The sequence below is a fragment of the Schistosoma haematobium genome, chromosome 6, assembly GCF_000699445.3.
Source record: "Schistosoma haematobium chromosome 6, whole genome shotgun sequence".
Lineage (NCBI taxonomy): Eukaryota > Metazoa > Platyhelminthes > Trematoda > Strigeidida > Schistosomatidae > Schistosoma > Schistosoma haematobium.
In genome coordinates, this window is record NC_067201.1 from 5,216,281 (window position 1) to 5,240,739 (window position 24,459).

The 24,459-nt window shown below is 37.4% G+C and overlaps 1 protein-coding gene across 1 annotated transcript; it reads left to right on the forward strand.

Moving 5' to 3' along the window:
• Window positions 1–379: 379 nt before the first annotated feature.
• On the forward strand, window positions 380–22,592 carry STX5_3 (Syntaxin-5). The gene is made up of 5 exons (XM_035732344.2): window positions 380–803; window positions 12,337–12,810; window positions 14,310–14,546; window positions 17,151–17,387; window positions 20,723–22,592. The coding sequence occupies exons 2-5, from the start codon at window positions 12,337–12,339 to the stop codon at window positions 20,909–20,911; spliced, it is 1,137 nt and encodes a 378-aa protein (XP_035587552.1). The 5' UTR covers window positions 380–803; the 3' UTR covers window positions 20,912–22,592.
• The last annotated feature ends 1,867 nt before the right edge of the window (window positions 22,593–24,459 follow it).

A 24,459-nucleotide genomic window follows, 5' to 3' on the forward strand; every position in this document is an offset into this window, starting at 1 on the left:
AGAATTACTTGACCTTTAACCCTATTTTGATGACCTAGAGTAGTAGAATCTGTGTTCGCTCACTTTTCTGGTGAGAACAGCATCCATGGTGAGCTTCGCTCTGTATTAAATCTCACTAATTGGTATAGGCTTATGCATCGATAAATAAATCCTCAAAGTAGAGAGTATTTCAGGCCTTCGACATTACTGATGACCGCACTGGTTTCAATAAACACACGCTATCTGAAGGCGCTCGGTCACGTTATAAGGGGCTAGCCGTATGTATGCAGTACTCAAGTTTAGGCAACTGCCAGGTTTAAGACAGTTCGGACAATTTCTTCAGGTTATTTCGGAGTTCTATGCTATCACCCTTACTTCGTATCGCTCTCCATATTTTGACATCGTCGGCATACCAAACCTTTTGTGAAGAGGCTGCAAAGTGTGGAGCTAACTCTTGAGAGTGACAGCGGCGGAAAATTTTAATGAAGTGATTAAAGGGAGAATAGAAGTTTATTTTATTTTCAGTGGTACTGAGGTGGACTACAATTGGTTTTCGAAAACCATTCATTTCATTATCAATTAGTTTTTATTTCTTTTTGGTTCTTAATGGATGGGAACAAGAATTTCACTTTTCCATAACTTAAAGAATTAAACACCTACACATATCACGAGGATCTAATAATTAGTTGTTTTTTTCTTGACAATGATTGTACTTTAATATTTTGCTTATTGTGGTAGTTTTGGAGTAGTGCGTTACTGCGTTGTACCTATCGTTCCTAGGACGTAATTGTGAGTGAAACATCCCTTCTTTGTTTATCATCCCCGTAAGTGTTACGGCATTTTATTCATCCAATGTTTTTTATTCGTCGCACTTCAAACAAGTTTTTAGTGAATTTAAATCCCTTGAAAACCAGTTCTAGAAGTCACTTCAGGGTCATGAATGCGAACCATGATGGTTCTTTTTTTTAAAAATAAAGTTTGGTAAAATGCAACATCATTTAGCAGTACCTCTATGATTAATGCCAGTCCTAAGCCTGGGTTAGGAGAGGGAGGGAATGAACGTGAGATTAACAACTTCATCTCGTAAAAAAAGGACTCCGCTGTAAAAACCCGAATCAGAGTAAATATGAGAATTAATATTTATTATTCAAATAATGTGCCTTATTATTTTTATCTAAATATCAAATTATCATTCTAAGTAACACGGAATACTTATTTAAATATTTCATTTCCATTTTAAAAATAACAAACTGATTTTAGCTAGACTACCACAGGAAACCAGATGATAGCACAAGACACCTTCCTCGTCCTAAGCAATATACATCCAGGATACCACCAAAGGGGATCAGACCCAAAAGGTTTGGTCTCACAAGGAGACTCCTAACCTCTAGATTATTGAGCCACTATCTGGTAGTATATATGCTTAACCTCAGACAATTCCCGATACTGTGCGATTATTTTTCATAGCATGAGGTGGGTATCTGTCTTACATCCGGCATAGACGAACACAACTAATCACAGCTTCTCACCAGAACTTTAGAAATCGCGTGCTGAGGCTAGTCACTAGTGAGCATATGATTTAGTCATAGAGAGATGCTGTGACTAATGGAGATCAAACTTGTTGGATGTGCGACAGTTATACACCATGTACGGTGAAAGATAGTCACGTAATATTATGAATTGATGAGTGCAAGAAATGCTCAATGGTTTGGGGTCTAGGTGCTAACCGCGAAACCAAAAGACCTAAGGCCATAAATGCACACTGATTATGAGTTCATTACTAGTTAGGAAAAGCTATCCAGTGATTTCCGGTTTTCAATGGATGTGAAGATCATCTACGAAGTTAAAAGAACTGTCTCAAAGGGAACTCAATCTAGAGAATTGCTTATGTTAGAAGCTCTATTCAGTTCACCACTTCAAGTTTGTTTTGTGTGTTCCAGTAATGCAAGGTCAACTCCTTATTTTGTAATCGTCTTAGGATGCCTTTCTATTTTTGAGGTTATCTTCTTTGGCTATTTGGTTATTCCCCATTTTGTGCGTATTCATCGAACAGACAGTTTTCTTCTACATTTCTATCAGTCATTACTTATTTGTTTTCTTAGCGACTATTACGCAACTCATATTCGATAATTGAAGACATCGTTAAGTAAATGGTGGTAATCCGTAAAAAACTATCTGATTTAGGCTTCATTTTAATTCATACTCATTACTATGGCATGCCTACAATCATCAAGGCAATGTTGCTCTCTGATAATTATATTTGGTAACATTGTTGAATAATCCAAAATTTTTCGACTTTATCATAGATTTCTATGTCGAAAAATTAACTATAGGTACGATTGTACGACATCATGGAAAATAAAATTTCATTAGCTGAAACCTGACCATTTTATTTATTAATGTATTGGCAAGATTCTAATTTATGTGTTAAATGAATGTGCTAAAGTAACCCGTTACGTACATTTTTAAGTCACTAACTTCTGTTCTGAGTCATGTTGGTAGATGCAGACTATTTAGTCAGGGTTCACGCGACTATCGTAGCCAATGTTTGGAGACTGTGTGTGACATGGCTCAGAATCAATCACAAAGCCTTAAATGTATGCACTCTGTCTTCCCTTAAACCGCGAGATTAAAATTGCTTTATATCTTTCTTCCTTCCAACTAATTCTCTATTCCTGTACTATATCCTTACGCACAATCTTTCTTTTATATATTACTACCATTGACGTGACTATTTGAATTCGGTGTTCATCTTGTTGTGCTAATGAGGTGTGGCAACCTGGACCGATGCATATATGTTCCTGGTCCTACGTTTTGGCCGACTGATGGGCAAGTAATTCTGGAATGATCAGTTATGTCCTCTAAGTGAATAATTTTTCAGTGAAATCCTAGTTGTTAGTTCGTCAATAAGTGTAGTACAATTCATGTGTGGTCTGCAACGCATTCTTTTTTGTTTGGACATACAGGGTCATTGGGTTCGAACTGTCCGTCATTCCTTAAAAGCTCACACTGATACACGTATGTAGACGGTTTTCTCATTAACTCCGACGTTAGCTGAGACACAGTGGTTGGCAATCCTAGGACCACCTGGCTTTTTCAAACATTATTTTTCACTCCAGAGATACTTGTCAATTTTGGTTCAAGAGAGATGGAAGTCTTCAGTGGCAAAGATAGTAGATTAGTTGACTTGCTTTGATCCTTGTATGTCTTTTCGAAGATCTAGTTTCCACACTGAGGCGTTCACTGGTGAAACTTACCGCTTCTCCGAGTAAGGTATTCCATTTATTGACCACTCGGATGATAGGAAGGAATTTCACCCTAAGTTAGTTTGAGTGTTTTTTATTAAACTTCTTGTAACGACTTCGAAAATGTTTAGTCAGAGAGAAAATAAAGACACTTTGGTATCCAAATCGTCATTTCAGGCTCAGAATGGTGGTACAGAGTTTCACGTCCTATGACAAGGAATAAAAGATCTGTATTTTAATCCATTGTTGTAAAAACATTGGGATGACTTAACACTCAATTAGTACTTGCCCATTAAATGCGCTAAAGTATCAAAATATATATCAAGACATGCGTTAGCCTATCATCATCGGAACTCATTCATCTTCAAACGTTTACATCTGAAAATAAGTGGTGGTGACCTGGAAGCCTCAGAAATCTATTAACTTAGAGTAGGAACAGTTCAGGACCTAAAATTGTGCCTCGTGACACTGCTTTTTGCATGTTTATATTCAGATATTGTCCCATTTACTCTTATTCCGTCCTTGAGTGAACACAAATGATGAACTCTATGTCTATGGAGATTACATTTCTCGCTTCGAAAAACAATCAATTGATTCAAATTATTATCATTACAATTATTGTCATTATTAATACTATTATTATTATTATTATTACTATTATTGTCATTATTATTATTATTATTATTATTATTATTATTATTATTATTATTATTATTATTATTATTATTATTAATTTCCACATTATTCACCCTCTTTTATACTTATACAGCGGCTCGTCTTTGGTGGAAATTCGACTGTATCTAAACGTTCTCGAGTCACTGTCCGGTTGAAAATTGTATGTTACCACCGAATACGAGAACTGAAGCAGTTTTTCTGAAACCACGTGCACCATTCAAACTGGCTGCCTTCAACGTTCGCACATTTATGCAGGTCGGACAACAGATAGGCCTGGCTATGTCTTTGGAAAGTCTTAATATTGATGTTTGTTGTCTATCCGAGACCCGTATTCAAGACTCTGGTGAAGTACTACAAATTCGATCTCCATCTGTCGCTTCGAAAAGCTTGTTTTACGTGCGCTTATCCGGGGACCCTGTGGCGTCTTCGTCTGGTCTTGCTGGCGTTGGTGTCGCACTAAGCGCTAGAGCTGAGGCAGCACTAGTCAATTGGATCCCCATTAACATTATGTGCTGTTAGATTAGAAAGTTCCATCAAAGTGAGAAGAAATCGGCGTGAGAAACGATGTCTTTTCGTCATCTCCGCCTATGCCCCGACAGATTGCAGCCCGGATGCAATCAAGGATGAGTTTCACCACCAGTTATCTGTTCTTCTCCAGAAAGTGCGTTCGACAGACATTGTAGTACTAGCCGGAGACTTGAATGCTCAGGTCGGGCGTCTAGGCACAGAAGAGAGTCGTTTAGGTGGCCAATGGGGACTTGTTGGTCGCAGGACAGATAACGGGGACCGTCTACTGCAACTGTGCACAGACCACAACCTGTTTCTGGCCAGCACTAACTTTCGGCACAGTCATCGCCGATGTGCCTGGCGTCCTCCCTCTGCATCTCAAGCCTGGACTCAGATTGATCACATCGCGATCAGCTACCGCTGGCGTGGTTGTGTACAAGACTGCCGCTCCTTTTGGAGTACCTATCTGGACTCTGACCATGCCTTGGTCTGCGCCAATCTTGCCTTACTTTTCAGTGGACAACGAAGTGACCGCCAGCAAAGGATTGATATTAGCAAGCTGGTTGCAACTTCTGTTGCAAGTAAGTATCGAACCGAGCTAGCCTCTAGGCTAGCTACCACTCCACCGAAAAGTATAGATGAGCATTGGTTTCAATTGCATGACGCCATGAAAATGGCGGGAACAGTCAGTTGTGGGTTTGCGAAACGTCCCGCTTTTAAGCACTGGGTTTCTTCTGGTTCCTTACAACTAATTGAAGCCCGTCGTTCTACTCCGGGTGACCGTGAGTTTGACCATAAACGAAGGATGTTACGTAAGGAAATTGGGCAAAGCTTGCGTAAGGACCGAGAAGCCTGGTGGTCGAAGCGTGCTAATGAGCTGGAAGCAGCAGCTGCATCTGGTAACTACCGGAAGCTCTTCCAGCTCATCCTAGCCACTGGCAGCAAGAAGTCTGGTGTGAGTGAAACAATCTGCGAGGATGATGGGATGCCAATCACTAACATCCATCGACGTCTTGGACGATGGGCAGAATTTTTCGAAGGGCAGTTCAACTGGCTTGCTGCTCCGGCAACATCGGTCAGACTGTTCTGCCCTCCATGGCCGGTGACGACTGATCCACCAAACGAGGAGGAAGTCCGCAAGGAACTCCAACTCTTGAAGCGTTACAAATCACCTGGCCCAGATGACTTACCTCCGGCTCTTTTTAAAGATAGTGGTGACTTTTTGACTAAGGAATTGACGACGTTGTTTACAAAGGTTTGGGAACTAGAGAGTGTACCAACGTCATGGAATGAGTCGATAGTTGTCCCTATCTTTAAAAAGGGTTCACGTCGTTCCTGTAACAACTATCGGGGGATAAGTCTACTTCCGATTGCGTCCAAGCTATTGGCCTCCATGATACTTCGTAGGTTGTTCAAAACCCGAGAAAGATTGACTCGCGAGGAGCAGGCTGGGTTTCGTTCTGGTCGAGGATGTATTGATCATATCTTCACCCTCCGCCAAATGTTAGAACACCGCCATACTTATCAAAGGCCAACCATCGTAGTGTTTCTTGACATCAGGGCTGCCTTCGATTCGTTGGACAGGACTGTTCTCTGGGATTGTCTATTGAAGAAGGGTGTGCCTGAGAAGTTTATTAACATCCTAAAAGCCCTATATACAAACACCTCAGGCAGAGTGAGGGCATACAACCACCTCTCTCCATTGTTCCATTCGAGCAGTGAGGTTAGGCAGAGTTGCCCAATCTCACCATTCCTCTTCAACTTTGCCATCGATGACATTCTGGAAACAGCTCTGATGAATGTAAGTAATGGTGGTGTGGATCTGTTGCCTGGAGAAAGACTTCTCGACCTTGAGTATGCGGACGATATTGTCTTACTGTGCGATAATGCCCAAGGCATGCAATCCGCACTTAATCAGTTGGCAATCAGTGTCCGTAGGTATGGTATGTGCTTTGCACCTTCGAAGTACAAAGTACTTCTACAAGACTGGCAGGATCCTAATCCTGTACTCACCCTGGATGGTGAGCAGATAGACGTAGTCGAGAAGTTCGTGTATCTGGGTAGCTGCATAAGTGCTAGTGGGGGTGTGAGTGATGAGATCAATGCACGAATAGTGAAAGCCAGAGCGGCTTATGCCAATCTGGGCCACCTTTGGCGCCTTCGTGATGTTAGTCTGGCTGTAAAAGGTCGGATCTACAACGCGTCGGTGAGAGCAGTTTTGCTCTATGCTTGTGAAACCTGGTCTCTCCGAGTTGAGGATGTTAGACGACTCTCTGTTTGATCATCGTTGTCTCCGAAGGATTGCTGACATTCAGTGGCAACACCATGTCAGTAATGCAGAGGTTCGGCATCGTGTGTTCGGGCACAGAGATGATAATTCAATTGGTGTCACCATCTTGAAACACCGACTTCGGTTGCTCGGACATGTTCTACGAATGTCGTCCCACAGAATTCCACGTCGTGCATTATTTGCCGACTCTGGGACTGGTTGGAAGAAGCGGAGAGGTGGTCAGTGTATGACATGGTTTCGTGGCATGAAGGAAATCTGCAAAGGACTGGCTTCTGTTGGTCCTTCACGACTCCCTGGTTGGGGTCCGAGAGATGGTGCTACACAGTGGCTAGAGACGTTATCAGATATGGCTCAGAATAGAAGCCAGTGGCGATCCTGCTGTAACCTTCTTTTACTTTCTTCATAAAAAGTGGTTGTCTCCTTTACCTGAAAGATTTCTTCTGATTGTACCTTTGCGTTCCCTGATTACTAGCACATTACCTTACACCAATCTCTTCGTTATTGTTCTCTTTTTCTTCTGCGCTCCTTAGTTGTTTTTCTATTTCTCTTCGAATTCTCATTGTTTTGTGTGGCGCATATATATTGGCGCTCTCTTGTACCAATATTCATGTGTTCAAATAGATGAATAAATAAATGAGTGAACAGAAAAATTATAGCCTACTTTCCGGGAATGTTATTTGCCCATAGGCAATCTTTTGGGACACTGGTGTGCGTAGGTGTTTTCTCTTTCCAGTTGTATTTAAACTCATGATATACATTTCAGTTTGTGTGTCAACAAAATGTCTTTTCACTTGTCTCATGGTTATCAACTGTAACATACTCTTTTATAATATGCTTTTGGGCAACGTTAATAGGCGAAATCGCACCTGATCACAGGTAGTATGCATCTAAACGCCATGAGCAGAGCCATACTCACTCTGTCTTACCGTGCGTTTTATATGTTAATGGTGTGAAATTTGTATGAAATCCGGGATACTAACCATTTCTTCCATCAATCTGCATAACATCTTAAATCGGGTAACAACAACAAACATTGGGAAACATTTCATTCGAACCATCTCTCAACATATCCGGACAGTTTTTAAAAAGATGGTGTGTTGATTGAGTAGGATTTTATTAAAGCAAAATGCAATAGTATTTTCAGTGTGTTAACCTGATCGAAATCAAAAGATGGACTCAATAACTGGGATACCACTGTTCTTTTTAAGGACACTCAAAGACTAATGTCTGCGTAAGTTTGAGCGATGGGAAGTTCTTCAGTTGACCAAACTTCTATTTAGATACTACGGCAATAGCTATGACCACATGCTGAGTTCTGGTTGATGGCTCACTGGGAGTCTGATCATCCCTAATGGGTTGGTATGTCCGGCGCTTTAACCGGATTCCAAATCTATGGTGCACATGGGCACCAGTATCCTACGGGAACAAATGGCATATGAACCAATTTTCGGTCACCGGCTACCATGGAACTGCATCTCCTTACGATGCCCCACTGCCTTGTGGGTTAGACCTTTAGGTCAAAGGCTCGGGGTGTGGCCCCCTAAGATAACCACCTGCTTCGGTCTGGGCACCCGGGCAGTATCGCAGCCCACACGCAATTAATGAACTGAGATTGTGTGGCGCATATATATTTGGCGCATTCCTGTACTAATATATATGTGTTCAAATAATAATAATAATAATGGTATCAGACGAAATCTCAGCACGGATTCGAAAAGCTCGTTTGGCTTTTGCCAACTTACGTCACCTTTGGCGAAGGCGAGATATCCGTCTATCAATAAAAGGACGAGTATACTGTGCGGCAGTCCGTTCTGTTTTACTTTACGGCAGCGAAACATGGTCTTTAAGAGTAGAAGACACTCGTAAGCTACTAGTATTTGACCACAGATGCCTTAGAAATATTGCTGGCGTCTGTTGGGATCACCAGGTAAGTAATAGTGAGGTTCGACGCAGGGTATTAGGGAATGATGGTAAATCAGTTGATGAGGTTGTGAATCTTCATCGACTGAGATGGTTGGGCTACGTGTTACGTATGCCTGAACACCGATTACCACGACGCACAATGCTAACCGGTGTTGGAGATGGTTGGAAGAGAATTAGGGGCGGCCAAACCAAAACGTGGCATCAGTGCTTGAAGACATTAACTTCAAGTCTGAGCCATATTGGTAGATGCAGACTACTTGGTTGGGGTCCGCGTGACATTCGTAACCAATGATTGGAGACTCTTGGTGACGTGGCTGAGAATCGATCACAATGGCGTCAGTGTATACACTCCCTGTCTTCCCTTAAACTAAGAGATTAAAATCACTTCATATCTTTCTTTCTACGAATTAATTCTTTCTTCCTATACTATATCCTTATATGCAATCTTTCTCCTATATATTACCACCTTTGACCTAACCACTCCTATGAGTCTGGTGTTCATCTTGCTGTGCTAATGAGGTATGGCAACCTGGACCGATGCACATATGTGCCTGGTCCTATGTTGTAGCTGACTGACTGACTGGGAAAGTCTGTACTTAGTTGCCAAGTGGTCTTTTCGGAGTGTTCTTGTAGATTTTCTGTTCTAGATGACAAAAAGATGACGTTGGGTTCAAAGTTACCATCTGGTAATTGGGTTACTTCCACTCCCTTATAATGCGAGGAATAGGTTTATTTTAGCTAATCTCTCGTCATATGGTAGCTTCTAAATTCAGAGGATTAACTTGGCTGTGGTACTGTGATGCTGGTTGCCCGAGGGAAACACCTTACTGCTGTCACACCCTGATAAGTCTTGCGGATCGAACGCTATATTCATCTCCTAAGCTATTCTGTAACCCCTAAGCTAGAACTATACAGCGAGAGAGAAGACTCAAAGTATGCGAGAAGTAGTTTACTCCAAGGTTCATTTTAATACAGAAAATACAGGGTTTTTATAATATTTTAAATGTCCTTGGGTTGTTAGAAGATCCTGGTATGCTACTAAGCATAGTAGCAGTGTAGCGGCCAGCCAATCAGAGCCTCTACATGTGACGTTTCGCTTCCGTGATATTTTTGGCTAAGACTTCAAGTGAACGCTGATTGGACGAAGCGCTTCCTAATGATTCCTGATACTTGCTTGTCCTTTGCAAGCAATTTTCTGGATCACTCCAACACACCCCTCTACAGTCAGTAGTACGATTTCGCCCTTAGACCTTGGATTGCTGCTTTTAGTCTCCAATCGACCTGCCTGGTATGGTAGAACATAAAGGAACATATGTTCCAGCCAATATAACTAGGTTGGGTCATCACGTTAAGCAAACCCTACACCACGTCAAGGTAGCAGCTACGGTCGGGATGTTGCTTTGTGAAAAGTATCAGGTTTTCATCTAGATATGTAAATGATTTTATTTATTTATTTTAAGACATAGATATTGGTACAAGGAGGCACCAAATACATATGCGCCACACAAATCTCATTCGATATGTGCGAGGGCTGTGATACTGCTCGGGTGCCCAAACTAAAGCAGGTGGTTTTCATAGGGGGCCACTCCCCGAGCCGTCGACCTAAAGGTCTGATCCACAAGACAGTGGAGCAATGTCAAGGGATGCAGTCCCATGGAAGCCGGTGACCTAAAATTGGTTCATACGCCATTTGTTCCTTTAGGATACTGGTGCCCATGTGCACCACTGATTTGGAATCCGGTTAAAGCGCCGGACATTCGCTTTTCGTCCTCTCATTTTCGTAGACAACACCCGCCACGAGAAAGCAGTGAGTAGGACTTCCCTGGCAGAGGCTATATACGCGTGGCCGTGTGAGAGCATTTTGAGAGGGAGAACGGACTCTCTCGGTCTTACCAGGGCATTTGGGGGCAAATGTAAATAATTCCTCTAGAATAATCTAAAATTTAGACAGCTATTCTAGTTAAGCGTACAAAACGATAATTTCCAGGCTTATCCATCCTGACTGCTCTGAAAACATAATTCACAACGGTGTTCTTCCACTCGCTTGATAACTTACCTTGGGTTACCGAACGATTAGAGTATTTACCTAAAGGGTTTGCGATAAAAAATGTGAGTGACCTACTATATATTTTGCCTGATCGTGTTGATTTCGTCACAACAAGCTAACTTAGTAGCCTAATTACATTTAGTTCTTGAATTGTAACATCCAGAATTTATTTAATATGATTTGATTGTCCCTGTGACTAACATGTCTATACTGAAAACATGTTTATAAAACAATTGTAGGACCAACTGGGAATTAGTCGTAAGTATGGCATGTACTTTGCATCTTTAAGATTCAAATTACTGCTGCAAGACTAATATAAGCCGGTGCATGCACTCAGTCTTTGTGATGTGTCACCAGAAATGGTTGGAGAATTTTCATATTTTGTTAGTTGTGTAAGTGTTAGTGGTGCTTTAGTAAATAAAATCGATCTACGTTTATTAAAGGTCAGAGAATTTTATTGCAATTGGGACTGTTGTTCATCCCGTCATGATAATCTGACTGTAAAAAGTCGAGTTTACATCTCGTCAGCAAGAGCAGCTCTTCTATATGATTATTACACTTGGCCTCCAAGCTAAAGATGCTTGGCGATTCCCTATGTTTGATCACAGCTGTGCCTGAGTGTTCACACCTAGTAATAACACCATGTTGGTATTACTGAGGTCTGGCAATGTGTTCGGACGCGATGACGATAATTGAATTAGTGTTACTATTTTTCAACACCGACTTTGATGGCCTACTTCCACTAACATTTTTTCAGATATATCCTCATTGGACATTATTTGGCAATTCTGAGACTAAGTGAAGAAGCAGGAAGGCAATCAGTTTATATGTTATGAAGGAATAGTTGTATAGGACTGTCATTTGTCGGTTTATTCCAACTCCTTAACCACCGTTCTAGAGATAGTGCAGCTCAATGGTCTGAGATGTTTTTAGATTTGATTCAGAATAAAAACTGGTGGTGATCTTGTTGTAGCTTTCTATCATACTCCTCATCAAAGTGAGATAAACATCCTAATCGAAAAAAAGTTTTTCTTGGCTATATCTTCAACTGAACTGTATCGTCTTATTAAATACGGTTTTTGTTCATTTATTTGTTGAATGCGCTATCGTTCTCCTCCTTATTTCTTCACAATAGTATGAATTTATTTGCGTAAGGCACTTTTTAGTGCCGTATAGTACCAAGATGTGTGTGTTTGAATAAATAAGTTTGTGAGTAACCTCCTCTTAGTGATATTGTTGACCCATTTCCATGAAATTCTGAAATGCCGCACTCTTCTCTGTCTTACTGTTTACGTACGAAAATAGGCGTTTTGGGTATTCTATAGGCTTTAGTAAGCTCGAATTCATACTTTTTTCTGAACTGTTATAGGGCTATGACCCAAATGTTTTTGGTTCTTTATGTTAAGATTTACTCTCATCCTTGTCCAATTATGCAAATCTCTCTCCTATTCTTTTTGTCTTACGGAAAATGTTTCCAAGTTCCTTTGTTGAAGCATATTGAGCTGCTCATCAATGTACGTGATGCTGTTCAATGTACTGAGCTATAACAATATTTTGTGCTCTAATTAATGATTTTGACAGCTTGTGATCAATTATTGAACATAAATGATTTATTACTTTGTTTTTGACAATTCTATTTTCTTAAAAAATAGCTATATCTTCTATTTCAGATGTGTTCAGCAGTTGATCGTACTTCCGATTTTATACGTTCCGTTCAACTTAGTCGTTCTAAATTGAATGACTTTAAGCGTCAAGATGAATTATTTTCTAATTCACTTGGAAATCACGTAATGGACCACACATCTTTGGGTATGCCTAAGGCTAATTCCAATGATTCCGTATTTGAAAACAATATTTCACACAAAATTAATGTTCTAAATGGATCTATAAAGAATCAAGATCACTCTAATAAAAAATCTGCCGCTCTTAGTCAGCGTTCACAGTTTACGAAAGCGGCTTCAGTTATTAGTCAAGATCTAACAAATACATTTTCTAAATTGGAACAGTTGAATGCATTAGCTCGAAAGCAAACGCTGTTCGATGATCATAGTTCGGAAATTCAACACTTGACATATGTTATAAAAGAATCTATAGCGAACCTAAACAATAGAATTGCTAATTTACAAGAAATTTCGAAATCTCAGGTGAGTTGGACCAAGTTTATTTTCTTAGGGAATTAGTTGACAGAGACGTATTTTGGTTTTATCGCTCTTAACACAATGTTTGTGACACAGTTTTACTGTAAGTAGTTGTTGTGGCATCAGTCCATGGAGCCATTGACAATGGGATTGAGCCATGTCAACCGATGTAGACTCCCTGATCACGGTCCGCGCGGTTGTCGTAACCTATGGTTGCAATGGTGCAGATGCATGCACTATTTGTCTTCCTCCAAATTCTAAGCTTCTGGATCCCTCTAATTCTCTTTGTTTCACTAATTTATGTTTTCTTGAGTTGCATATTCAATGCCTAGCCTTTTCTGTAACCACTGATACTGTTATTACCTCTACTATTGTGGCATTTTGCCTAACAATTTCATCTCTCTATGGTAACGGAGTATGGCAACTTGAACCGATGTACATACATTCCAGGTTTTACGTTGCAACTGACGGACTGGATTGTCACAAAAAGAGGAGTACGAACATGGAGCTTGTTAACAATTTCAAGTACTCATATTCATTGACTTAAAATTGACATTCACTCTGTATAGTAAAAATTTTCATAGCGTTGTTTTTGATGTTAATTGCGTACCAGATAAACACATCATTCCTTTTTGGTCGTATATTTAGAAGACTGTAAAGTTTTCAAGTACCATATGTTTTAAAAATAGAAGAATTAAACCACCTATATCACATTTAAAACACATATTATACGTCTGTTTCTTAACTTCATCCAAAGTGGTAATCAACATAGCTTCAACGATAGACCTTCATGCTCCAATGTGTTGTTTTATAAACGATATGAAACTTGAAGGAAACACCGTTAATTGGTTTATCATCTTCTACATCTGTTCACATAATACTAATTAGAAATTATATATAAGTTCCTTACCTTTTGTATCAGTGGCTTAATCACTGAACTTACTAACTTTCAGTCACTTGGTTACGAGTTCGAACTCCGTCACAAAGTCGAATAAGTGAATTTGTTTCTGGTCGATGAGTTATGTACAGTGTTATGTAAAAGACAAGTTACTAACTCTTATAAATATGAAAATAAGATTTACCAACAACATAATACATTCTTCAATATTCTCATAATATACTCACAACTATAACTCCATTATGTACTCCGATACATTCGTTCTCATCCAATGTGTACCCATTTTATTCGGTCACACTTTGTCCATCCAAGACTTCTAGCAGTTTGTTTCAAAGTGAGTTACTAGTGCATACTGAGGTATGATTCAGTTAGGTAACTTATGAAAATCATAGATAAACCTAAATCTCGAGGTTCCATTTCATCATACGATGTATAGACTAATAGTCTATGCTACAGATTTATAACATACATCATCTAAGTTTTATATGCATTTTTAAATCTCATTCTGCATGAGAACCATTATAATAATCGAGTTAACAAAAATTAAGTTCTTTTTCATTGTCAGGATCTTCCTTTAATGAAGTCGTACTATTTCTTTTTGTCACAGGTATCTGTTGGGAATCAACAATCTACACACTCTCGTTCCGTACTAATGGTTTTGCAAACTCATCTCGCTAAAATGTCTGATCAATTTCGAGGAGTGTTAGAATACCGTTCTAAGAATATAAAGTCACAGAATGCTCGTAAAAGCAAATATAGTTCATTGGATGACAAGTATGAATCATCTGAAACAATGTCATCTGTAAAACCTCCACATGTTGTTATCCCGTCAGTTTTGTTAAAAGTAAGCATGGTTCTATAATTTCCTTTAAATCCTAAATGTCATATCAACTGTTGCTTTCGTTGTTCCATGTTCTTCTACTGTATGATATACATTGATTATATTTCACTTGGTTCTACCCAAATCAAAACATTAATTGAGAACGAACAATGCATAACCCAATAAACCTGCACAATAAAGATCCAGAAGTCGGAACAGTAGAATTTATATAAGTGCCCTCTAACATCTCGATTCGCCCACCGGCTCTGATTTGTAGAAAGTGGATCAATCAACTTATCCTCATTTTAGCTGGATTAGATCGTGAAATAGTCAAAGCTTTATCCTGTTAATGAATTTCTATGGGGGGATTTGTGGGGATCATGAAAATTTTGTAGTTTTTAAGTCGCAAACTGATCTTAACTAAAACAGTATTGGATGGCTGTTTTGTCCAAGTATAGAAACCCTCTGCGGTGCGCACCCACGAACCCGCGCCCGGGAATCGGACCCAGGGCCTTCAGTTTCGCGCACGAACGCTTAACATCTAGACCACTGAGCCGGTATCCGGTGGTGTTAATGTTTAATTTCAATCAATCCACGATATTTCCCAACCCTCACCCACTGTCTTCAGTGGATAACTGTTTTACACCTGTTATGGTTGAACTCCACGGGTTACGACTTCTTACTAGAACTCTAGTAGTTGCGTGCTGAAGTTAATCACAGGTGAGTACAGGATTACTATAAGTGTAGGGGGGATTTGCGAAGATTAAAGCTTTGATTCTTGAATGTAGGGTCATGGACGCCCACCTCTGACGAGTCCCATACTTGGATGGAACAGCCATCCACTAATTCTAGATTTTCAATACTGGGTTAGATAAGATATTAGTTCGTAATTTAAAAACTATGAAATTTCTATCACCAGTTTCCTTCATTATTCTCTTTAATCCACCAATGTTGATACCCTGTTAATTTCTCCCCACTATTTTTCCTTTTTTTGTGTTAGTCAATACAAGTTTCCAGTGCTTACTGGGATTCACATTTGTGCCAAGTCGCAAGCATCGTATGCACTTATCTTTTATTGATAGATAGATAGCATTAATATTTCTTTACTGATAATATGTTTGTTAACATCAGTTATCGTGGAGTTTTTAAAATATTTAAAAAGTAATTTCAATCCATACAAAAACTCCATTCAAATGTTTTAAGGTACACAATGTTGACTGTAAGTAGCCTACTTATTTAGCCTAGTGTTTGCTTACATCGTCATTCTGCTCAAAAAGATATAGTGTCTTGAAGGCCGCTGCTAGTATCACGTGGCAAAATCACCAATCAGTATCCCGATTCCTATAACTTGGTATCTCTGGTTTGACCAACTACACATACAACCAGCACTAGTAATCTTAATTCAACTGATAGGTCCTTATCGATCCACAATTCTGTAGCTTCTCTTTCAACCCCACCCCTTTAACCCAAAAGTCAGTAGTCAGCCTCCACTACATTACATTTCAAGCATATATCTGACCACATCACACCATAAATTAAAAAAAATCACAATTATACATGAACAAACCAAAAGTGTTTGCTAGGGAAGGAGACTAAATAATAGACTGGCAACAAAATATGGAAGGCAAATCATTTAATAGTCTATGGATTAACTAAGAGCTTATAATAAATGGAATACATAGACAAAGTAATCTAGTTACTTAGTAATTATACAACAAAATTATGATTAATAGTAATTCAATAAAACCAGTCCCAACTTTTACAATATCCGTCCCATTATAACAAATGAAAATAACGTATAGATCAAATGCCAAAGAAACGTGTACTACTTCCAGATTAAACATGCTAATGTATTTTTATCGTGCACATTCTCGCTAAGTTATTTCGATATTAGCAAGTGCGAAAACCACTTTATCTTCTTAAGTTTAGACGGTTGATTAGTATTGTTACTATTTACACAAAGCTAAGTATACATATCTAAACTTTATTAAGTTACACCAAAAATAAAGCTGGTTAGTTTTGGATTTTGTCTCGAAGTTCACTCATCTATTTGGTTAAAAAGCATTTCGTGATGAAACCCCAACGCTAATTTTTAACCCTAACTGTGAATTCTCAGCCGTAATCTTAATTCCTCTTACTAATCAATAACCCTCTTTTGACCCCTAGTAAGTAGGTGAGTCTTCCGAAGGTCATTTTTTAGTGAACGAGAACACAAGTGGGGACAATCGAATGTATTTCAATATATATTTGCAGAACATCCTAGTAAAATCCGAGAACCATACAGTAAATACTTCAGTTGCAAAATGCCAATCAATTGTCTCAGACTTCATTGTTCTTTCGTTTCCACAGCAATCATTCTCTGTTCTCGTTCTCTTTTCTTCAGTCTTCTTAATCTTCTCCGTCCAGGTATTTTACTTGAGACTGATGATACATACTACTTGTATCTGTCGACATCAGTAGCACACTACTATTCTAGTGTCGCTTAATGGTCGGTCATCGTTATAATCTCACTAATTAGGTTTTATAAATGAACGTTTAGTTAAAACTACATAGAATTACACTTTTAACTTATGCGTTCATCTGAATAGTGGTGACCCTCGGTGTTTTTTTCTTTTCATAATTATAAAGGATGATGAACGTGCCAGAGAAGCTTTACTCAGTGAAAAACAAGGAAATGATGGACTAAATGGTTTAGGGAATTTAGGACTATCTACTCTACCTGTAAACTCAAATTTAGGACTTGCTCAAAAATATATCAACACTGATCAAACTGATTCCTATTTACAATCTCGATCAGATGCAATGCAAAGTATTGAACATACAATTGTTGAACTGGGGCAAATTTTTCAACAATTAGCTACTATGGTTAGTTAAATTGTTATATTTGTTTTCATTATTCATCAATTATGTATTAATTTTACATAACCATATATTTTAGATGTCTACAAATTTACAATACGAATATTTATTTACATAATTACTGGAGATTTGTATAGTTTGTATCATGAACGAACACAGTTTGGAAAGTTACTGTTCTGGTTGGTCAGTATACAGACTATCATGCTACAGAATGACCACAGATATATAAACCTGACAATGAAGTCAGTTGTTTTGTCTAAATAACACAAATGAATGAATAAGTGGATAATATGTACAAATTATATTAAAATATGATTATAGAATCAATTACTTTTACAAATGATATTCATCACGGATTGACATCTCTCGGGGTATCATTAAAAACCCGGGACTTAGTAGAAAATAACTATTTTATCCTAGTGTGGTAGTTTATGCCAGTCCGTAATCACGATCTAACCAGACATCAAACCACAAGACCTATAGATTTCATCGAACTTGTTGAATCCAATGTGGTTCACATGACTAATTCATAACAATTCACAATTGAACTTATCTCCACAAAACTCTTCGACCAAGTTATGATTATTATTTCTTATCAAATTGGATGGACGGAAATATAAATATCTTTTAGATTAATTATGTATCAGGAGACTTGAAAATTGATTTGTCCTTTTTTTGTATTCATTTTAATTATACCATTGAAGTTCATACTACTTAAAAGTATTTTCAAGTAAACTCTGTTTTGTTGTTTATACATATGTGAATGAATAGATAGTAACAAGAGAATGAAAAGATTGAATTTGGTTGTTGTTTTTTTGTTCGTGTTTTATTGACATTATTGATGAATTAATCAATAATATCATGTAAAGGAAGTACCTAAATTCGCTATAGCAATGTATTTGTTTTTATAGATGACAACCAGATTATAACTAAAAACTATCATTTGGTACTTCAGTTAGTCAACAAGCTTTTTTTAAATAGTTTACGTCACCAATTGTCCCTAATTATAAAATCATTGAAAGTCACGAAGTATTGGATAGCTATCTCATCCGACTGTGAAACTACTTAGAACTGCCAAGCTTCACTCTCGTCGGGTTTGGAACCCAGGACATTTAGGTCTCGCGGTGAGTGGCTCATAATATTTCACATATTCACGACATCACACAATCATCTTCTAGTGTCACTCGTCGGTTGGTAGCTTTTTTCCACATACTGATTGTTTGTCAATAATGTAAGCACATTACTTACTTATGTTTGTTGCCCCTTATGGAGGAGCACAGACCGCGCACCAACACTCTCCATCCAACCCTGTCCTGGACAGTTCTTTCCAGATGCTATTCAGCATTTTCTTGTATGCTTTCAATTCTCGGTGCAGTGTGTTGTTTGGCCTTCCTCTTTTCCGCTTCTCTTCAGGATTATAAGTTAGTTTGATGACTTCCGTAATGTATGTTCTATCCACTTCCAACGTCTTTTCCTTATTTCCTCCTCAGCTGGAAGTTGGTTTGCTCTCTCCCACAGTAGGCTGTTGCTGATGGTATCCGGTCAATAGACATTGAGTATATTGCGTAGACAAGTGTTTATAAATATGTGTACTTTTTTGATGGTGGTTGCAGTAGTTCTCAAAGTTTCAGTTTCTTACAATAGAACTAACTATCTTGACACTCGTACTGAAGATTATGAATTTGATGTTGGCTGGTCTGACTGTTAGGTGTATTTTTCATGTGAAATTGGTAAATGAATGACTTTTGCCCTAGTTCAATTAAGGCGAACAGTACAAATTCGTTGGTAAAGTGTTCAAATCTTTAAAATGATAACGAAAATCTGCATTTTTTGTCATAGATTAAATGTGATTGTTTCTAAATCCTAACTATAAACTGTCAATTCTGACCCAAACACTTTAATCTATATAGCGACAAAGTATTCACGAATTTTAATTGATGTTAGTTTGTGATGAGCACTCTAACCTTATATCCTAATCTAATTTATAGGCCAAAAACTGTGGGGACTCCTAAAGAATTTTTACTCTATAATTGTTCAAGAAGATAGATATTGTACATTCATATCGACGTATTTATATGATATCCCGACAGACAGACAATAGACTCTTAAATTATGTAAAATTTGCTCTCATTTTGAAATATTATTGCTTTCTTTCCCATAAACTATCCATTTACAAAGTTGTCTTCTAACTGACTAAGAATTGGCTAAAACTTCGTCTTAGTTATTTGAAGCTCTTCCCTGTACTATTCTCTTATCATTATTCTGTTATTTTTTTACCTCAAATCTGCATTAATATGAATAACCATTCTGATGTGTTCTGTGAAAATAAGCTGCGATGAACTAATGATTGCAAACAGACTTATCTACTACCCGACATATCAATTTTGTAATATGTATCTCTGCTCCTTTTTGTACTTATAATGTACTTATAATATACTCTTTTGCTTATGTGATCTGTTACTTGATCGTTAGTCAGATGATTGAGCCCAAGTATGTTACGTGACTAAACAGCCGAATGTTATAAAACACACTCTTAAAATATTGCCATAGGAGTTTGTAGCGATTGTTGGATTTTCATGGATTACATCTTAATTAGATGTCCATTGAAAACCAGAAAGCACTAAACAGCTGTTTATTCGTAGTCTAAAACTACTTAGCAGTCCCCAGCTTCTTCCCCACCGGGAATGGGATCTAGGTGACAAGTCTAGCTAATTAAACGCTAGATATGGTTCCTAAGCTCTTCTGGTAACCCCCAGGCTAGATCTACACAGCGACTTGAACACGAGAGAAAAAGCGTGAAATATGTAATGAACACTTTACTCCAAAGGTTTGTTTTAGTACTGAACTTATAGGTTTTTTATAGTATTTCAGATGTCCTTGGGTTCCCGAAAATTCTGGAATGCTACTAAACATAGTAGCAGTATAGTAATCAACCAATCAGAAACTCTACATGTGACTTTTCACTTTCTTGATGTTCCTGGCCAAATGTCTAGTGAACGCTAATTGGATAAGATACTTTTCAGTATTTTCAGAGCATTTCTTGGCTTTTTTTCGAGGAGTTTTCTGGATCTCCCCAACACTAGAGAATTCAGGTTTCTCTAAGAGCCTAACCTTTAGATCAATAAGCTATAATTCAATAGTTTATGTGTTTAATTTCAATAAATTCATAATATTACGCGATCATCTCCCACCGCCTATAGTGAATAACTATCTAATATTTCTACTAGGGTTTTTCTTTTCAATATTCAATTTTACCATCTTCAGTTTTGTTTTACTTATACTTATCCTACAATTTTAAACTAAACTTATACGGATGTATATATATATATATATGTGTGCAGGTACATGAACAAGATGAATCAATTCGTCGTATTGATGCTAATGTTGATGATGCAACAGTTTCAATTGAAGCTGGTCATTCAGAATTACTTCGTTATTTTCGTTCAATTAGTTCAAGTCGATGGCTTATGATTAAAGTATTCTTTGTTTTAATTATATTTTTTGTAATATTTGTTGTATTTTTTGCTTGATTTTCTCTCTTTTTCTTTTTGTAATTTATTATCATTATAATGAAAGAATATATGAATAAAGTAGAAGGTGAAACACATATTGAAATACCTCTCTTTACTATCGATTACTCATATTAATGTGTTACATAATCACACTATTCTGGGTTTTTTTTGGTAACTTACCGTTTTATAGTTACAAACACACATATACAAACATACACAGATACACATAACGTTTCATACACCTCCCGTATGTATGTAAGTGCACAAAAGACAATGGCATATATGTCGTAATAATACACAGAGGAATGGGAAAAAACCCTACTGGAATTCCAAATAGGTAATCGTGTTTATTACTTCATTTCGTTCTCATTAATTCATAAATAAATAAATATCAATCTGTCTTTCATCCAATTTACTCACTATGTATAATAATGAGTTTGTTTGTTATGCTGTAGTTTGGTTAACTGTTGTGAAGTGGATCATTATAGACAATTAAGTAAAGAGTTATAATGAAATATATATTTTTTCTTTGTCTGGATGTGTTTCGTTCATTCTTTCTTGATACTCTGATCGTTTTCTTTTATCCCTATATTCCTTTTTTTCTGTGATTCTATCTGCATCATTGATGCTGTGTTCCCTCCCTCCCCCTTCTCTCTCTCTCTCTCTCTCTCTCTATATATATATATATATATATATATATATATATATATATATATATATATATATCGACTATGCATCGTGTTTCTAGCGTACACACGAACTTCCTCTTATACCTTTTCAGTCTACACTTTCAATCTATCACCTTCCATGAAATTGTGTACAATGTGTAAATCCAACATGTTTAATGATATCATTTGATCTTGTATTTCTTTTTTTTTGTTATGTACCCAAACAGTTGAACTGTGCAACATTGTTTCATTGAATATATAATGACTCTAGGTCTATCTATCTATCTATCTATCTATATCTCTGCCTTATTTTATATAAATGAAAGAGATAATTCAATAAATATTACTGGTTTAATTTATAAACATTTCATAGATTGTTATTCATTTGTATTGTTAATATTTAGATCAAATAATTTCATTCATTTTAACCTTTATGACTTTCATCTTCCCCTCCTTTTTGTTTAGAAATTGTTTTGTGATGAATAGATTGTATTAATTTTGTTGTTTTATTTTATTCTTTTTATTCATGTAAGGTGAATTGTTTAGTTTTTCTTCTTTTCTTTCTTCTAAAAAAAGAAAGAGTACACAATCCAGAGGGGTCCATGAATTTGTAGAGAAATTCGTATCTGCTTCTCACTATTCAAAATATTACTCAATATCTAGGCATTTTTCTCATTCATTTAATGAATAAATGCTACATGTAAAAACATACTTTTCACTGGGTGGAGGGAGTGAGGAGATTTCATATCAAATTACAAATTTTTTACTATTCTCTTTGGTAATTTTTTTTTCTCATCCGGTAAGTTTGGATAAGCTACAATGACTTATTCATAGATGAGAGATATGGTTAGCTTTAGATAATTAATATGAAGTTTCAATTGGAGAGATACTGTTATATGCAATACTGACATGTTAAATGCTCATAAATGCTAGATATCGTACTTTTATTGAAGATTATTCTCACACATATGAAAGCGAATTGAATTTAATATAGGTGAAAGATTTACTTATCCATATCTCTAACTGAATACGTTTTTTTTAATGATTATCGAATAATAAGATCAGTTGATCAACTTGTTTTCTTACAGAATGTTATGACAGTTTGGTTGACTATAATGGATAATTTTTAAATAACTTAGATGGATTTAATGTTAATTGTGTCACAAAATCGATCATTCAAATCTGAGATATTGAACAAATTTCAAGAGATAACCATTAATCGACCAGTTGAATGTTTTGATCATTTCGTTTTTCATAAGCAGCTTGGAACCTAACATTTCTGGGTCGGTTCACGTGACCACACTGTATGAGCATAGAGTGATGAAATTATCAAAATACATGTCAGAATGATTGAAGCTGGAGCAGTATCAGCGTCAACAAAAAACACTAAGCATAGAATGGATTTGTAGAGTAAAAGGTATAGAATCATTTCGAAACTCACAATCTAACGGATACTAATGGGCGGATGTATTTCCGCTATTACAACTGATTCTGAATCATATCACACAACGTCTTTAACCGTTGATTATGGAAATCATGCAAAACATAATAGTCTACCGTATGGTTCAGTTCAAAAATTAAAAAAATCATGGATTGGTTCGACGTCTTAGTTCGGTCATCCCATGTTGAATTTATATATTTGTATTAAGGAATTAAAGTAATTTGACTTCACATATAACAAATGATTGTTCATACACAAAACCGAAGAAATCAGTAGTAATATTTCATTCCTATCTATCATAATACAGAGGACATAATTAAATTTTAAACAGGTATTTCTCAAACTAATTTCTTTATGAATTATCGAATTTAAAATACAAAAAAGGTAAGATTCATAGTGGTGGCTCAATGTCCTGTACACTTTAGCTATGGACTGGACGATTACTACGAATTATCCGAACTTAGTTGAATCTAATGATATATATTAATGACGCCTCAACTTCACTCAACCCACGGGCGTGGCCAACAGTTAAAGTCAGCAGCTTACAGTACCCTGTATGCATGTTGCCCCCAAATGCCCTGGTACGGCCGAGAGTGAGGAGAGTCCGCTCTCCCTCTCAAAATGCTCTCACATGGCCACGCGTATATAGCCTCTGCCAGGGAAGTCCTACTCACTGCTTTCTCGTGACGGGGGTGTTGTTTACGAAAATGAGAGGACGAAAAGCGAATGTCCGGCGCTTTAACCGGATTCCAAACCAATGGTGCACATGGGCTCCAATATCCTGAGGGAACAAATGGCGTATGAGCCAATTGTTAGTCACCGGCTTCCATGGGACTGCATCTTCTCACGATGCTCCACTGTCTTGTGGATCAGACCTTTAGGTCGACGGCTCGGGGAGTGGCCCCCTATGAAAACCACCTGCTTCGGTTTGGGCACCCGAGCAGTATCACAGCCCTCGCACATATCGAATGAGATTTGTGTGACGCACATGTATTTGGTGCCTCCTTGTACCAATATCTATGTCTTAAAATTTTAAAAATGCATGTTGGAAATAGAAATTATACTCAACTTATGCCAGTTTTCTATTTGTCAACTGATTCTCCAAGAACTCTGTAGATTAAAGCAATCACATTTCTACCGCTCAATCATAGGTTCGAACCCTGTTTAGTGTACTTCGTTTTAAATAATTTCAATACTATTATTAAATGATGATACCAAAGTTTGACCTGGATCCTCTAAGTGGAATGAAGAAATTTATATTCAGTATTTGGCACATGGTTTTAGAAATAGATCTAGATACACTTAGACATACCGTATTTTATGTTAAAATATGAGTGTGAGGACGACTCACGTGTGAACTCGAGGAAGCTCAGAGCCGAAGGTATTCCATTCAATCATCTTTTAGAAGAATGTTCCAGCACCCCTACATGTAGCTTCCTTATTGGACAAACGCTAAT

What these genes read in the sequence shown, in the direction of transcription:
- STX5_3 (XM_035732344.2), top strand. Translation starts at nt 12,337, where the DNA reads ATGTGTTCAGCAGTTGATCGTACTTCCGATTTTATACGTTCCGTTCAA. An exon ending in AAGAAATTTCGAAATCTCAG is followed by an intron (nt 12,811 to 14,309) that starts GTGAGTTGGACC and finishes TTTTTGTCACAG; the next exon opens with GTATCTGTTGGGAATCAACA. An exon ending in TTCAACAATTAGCTACTATG is followed by an intron (nt 17,388 to 20,722) that starts GTTAGTTAAATT and finishes ATATGTGTGCAG; the next exon opens with GTACATGAACAAGATGAATC.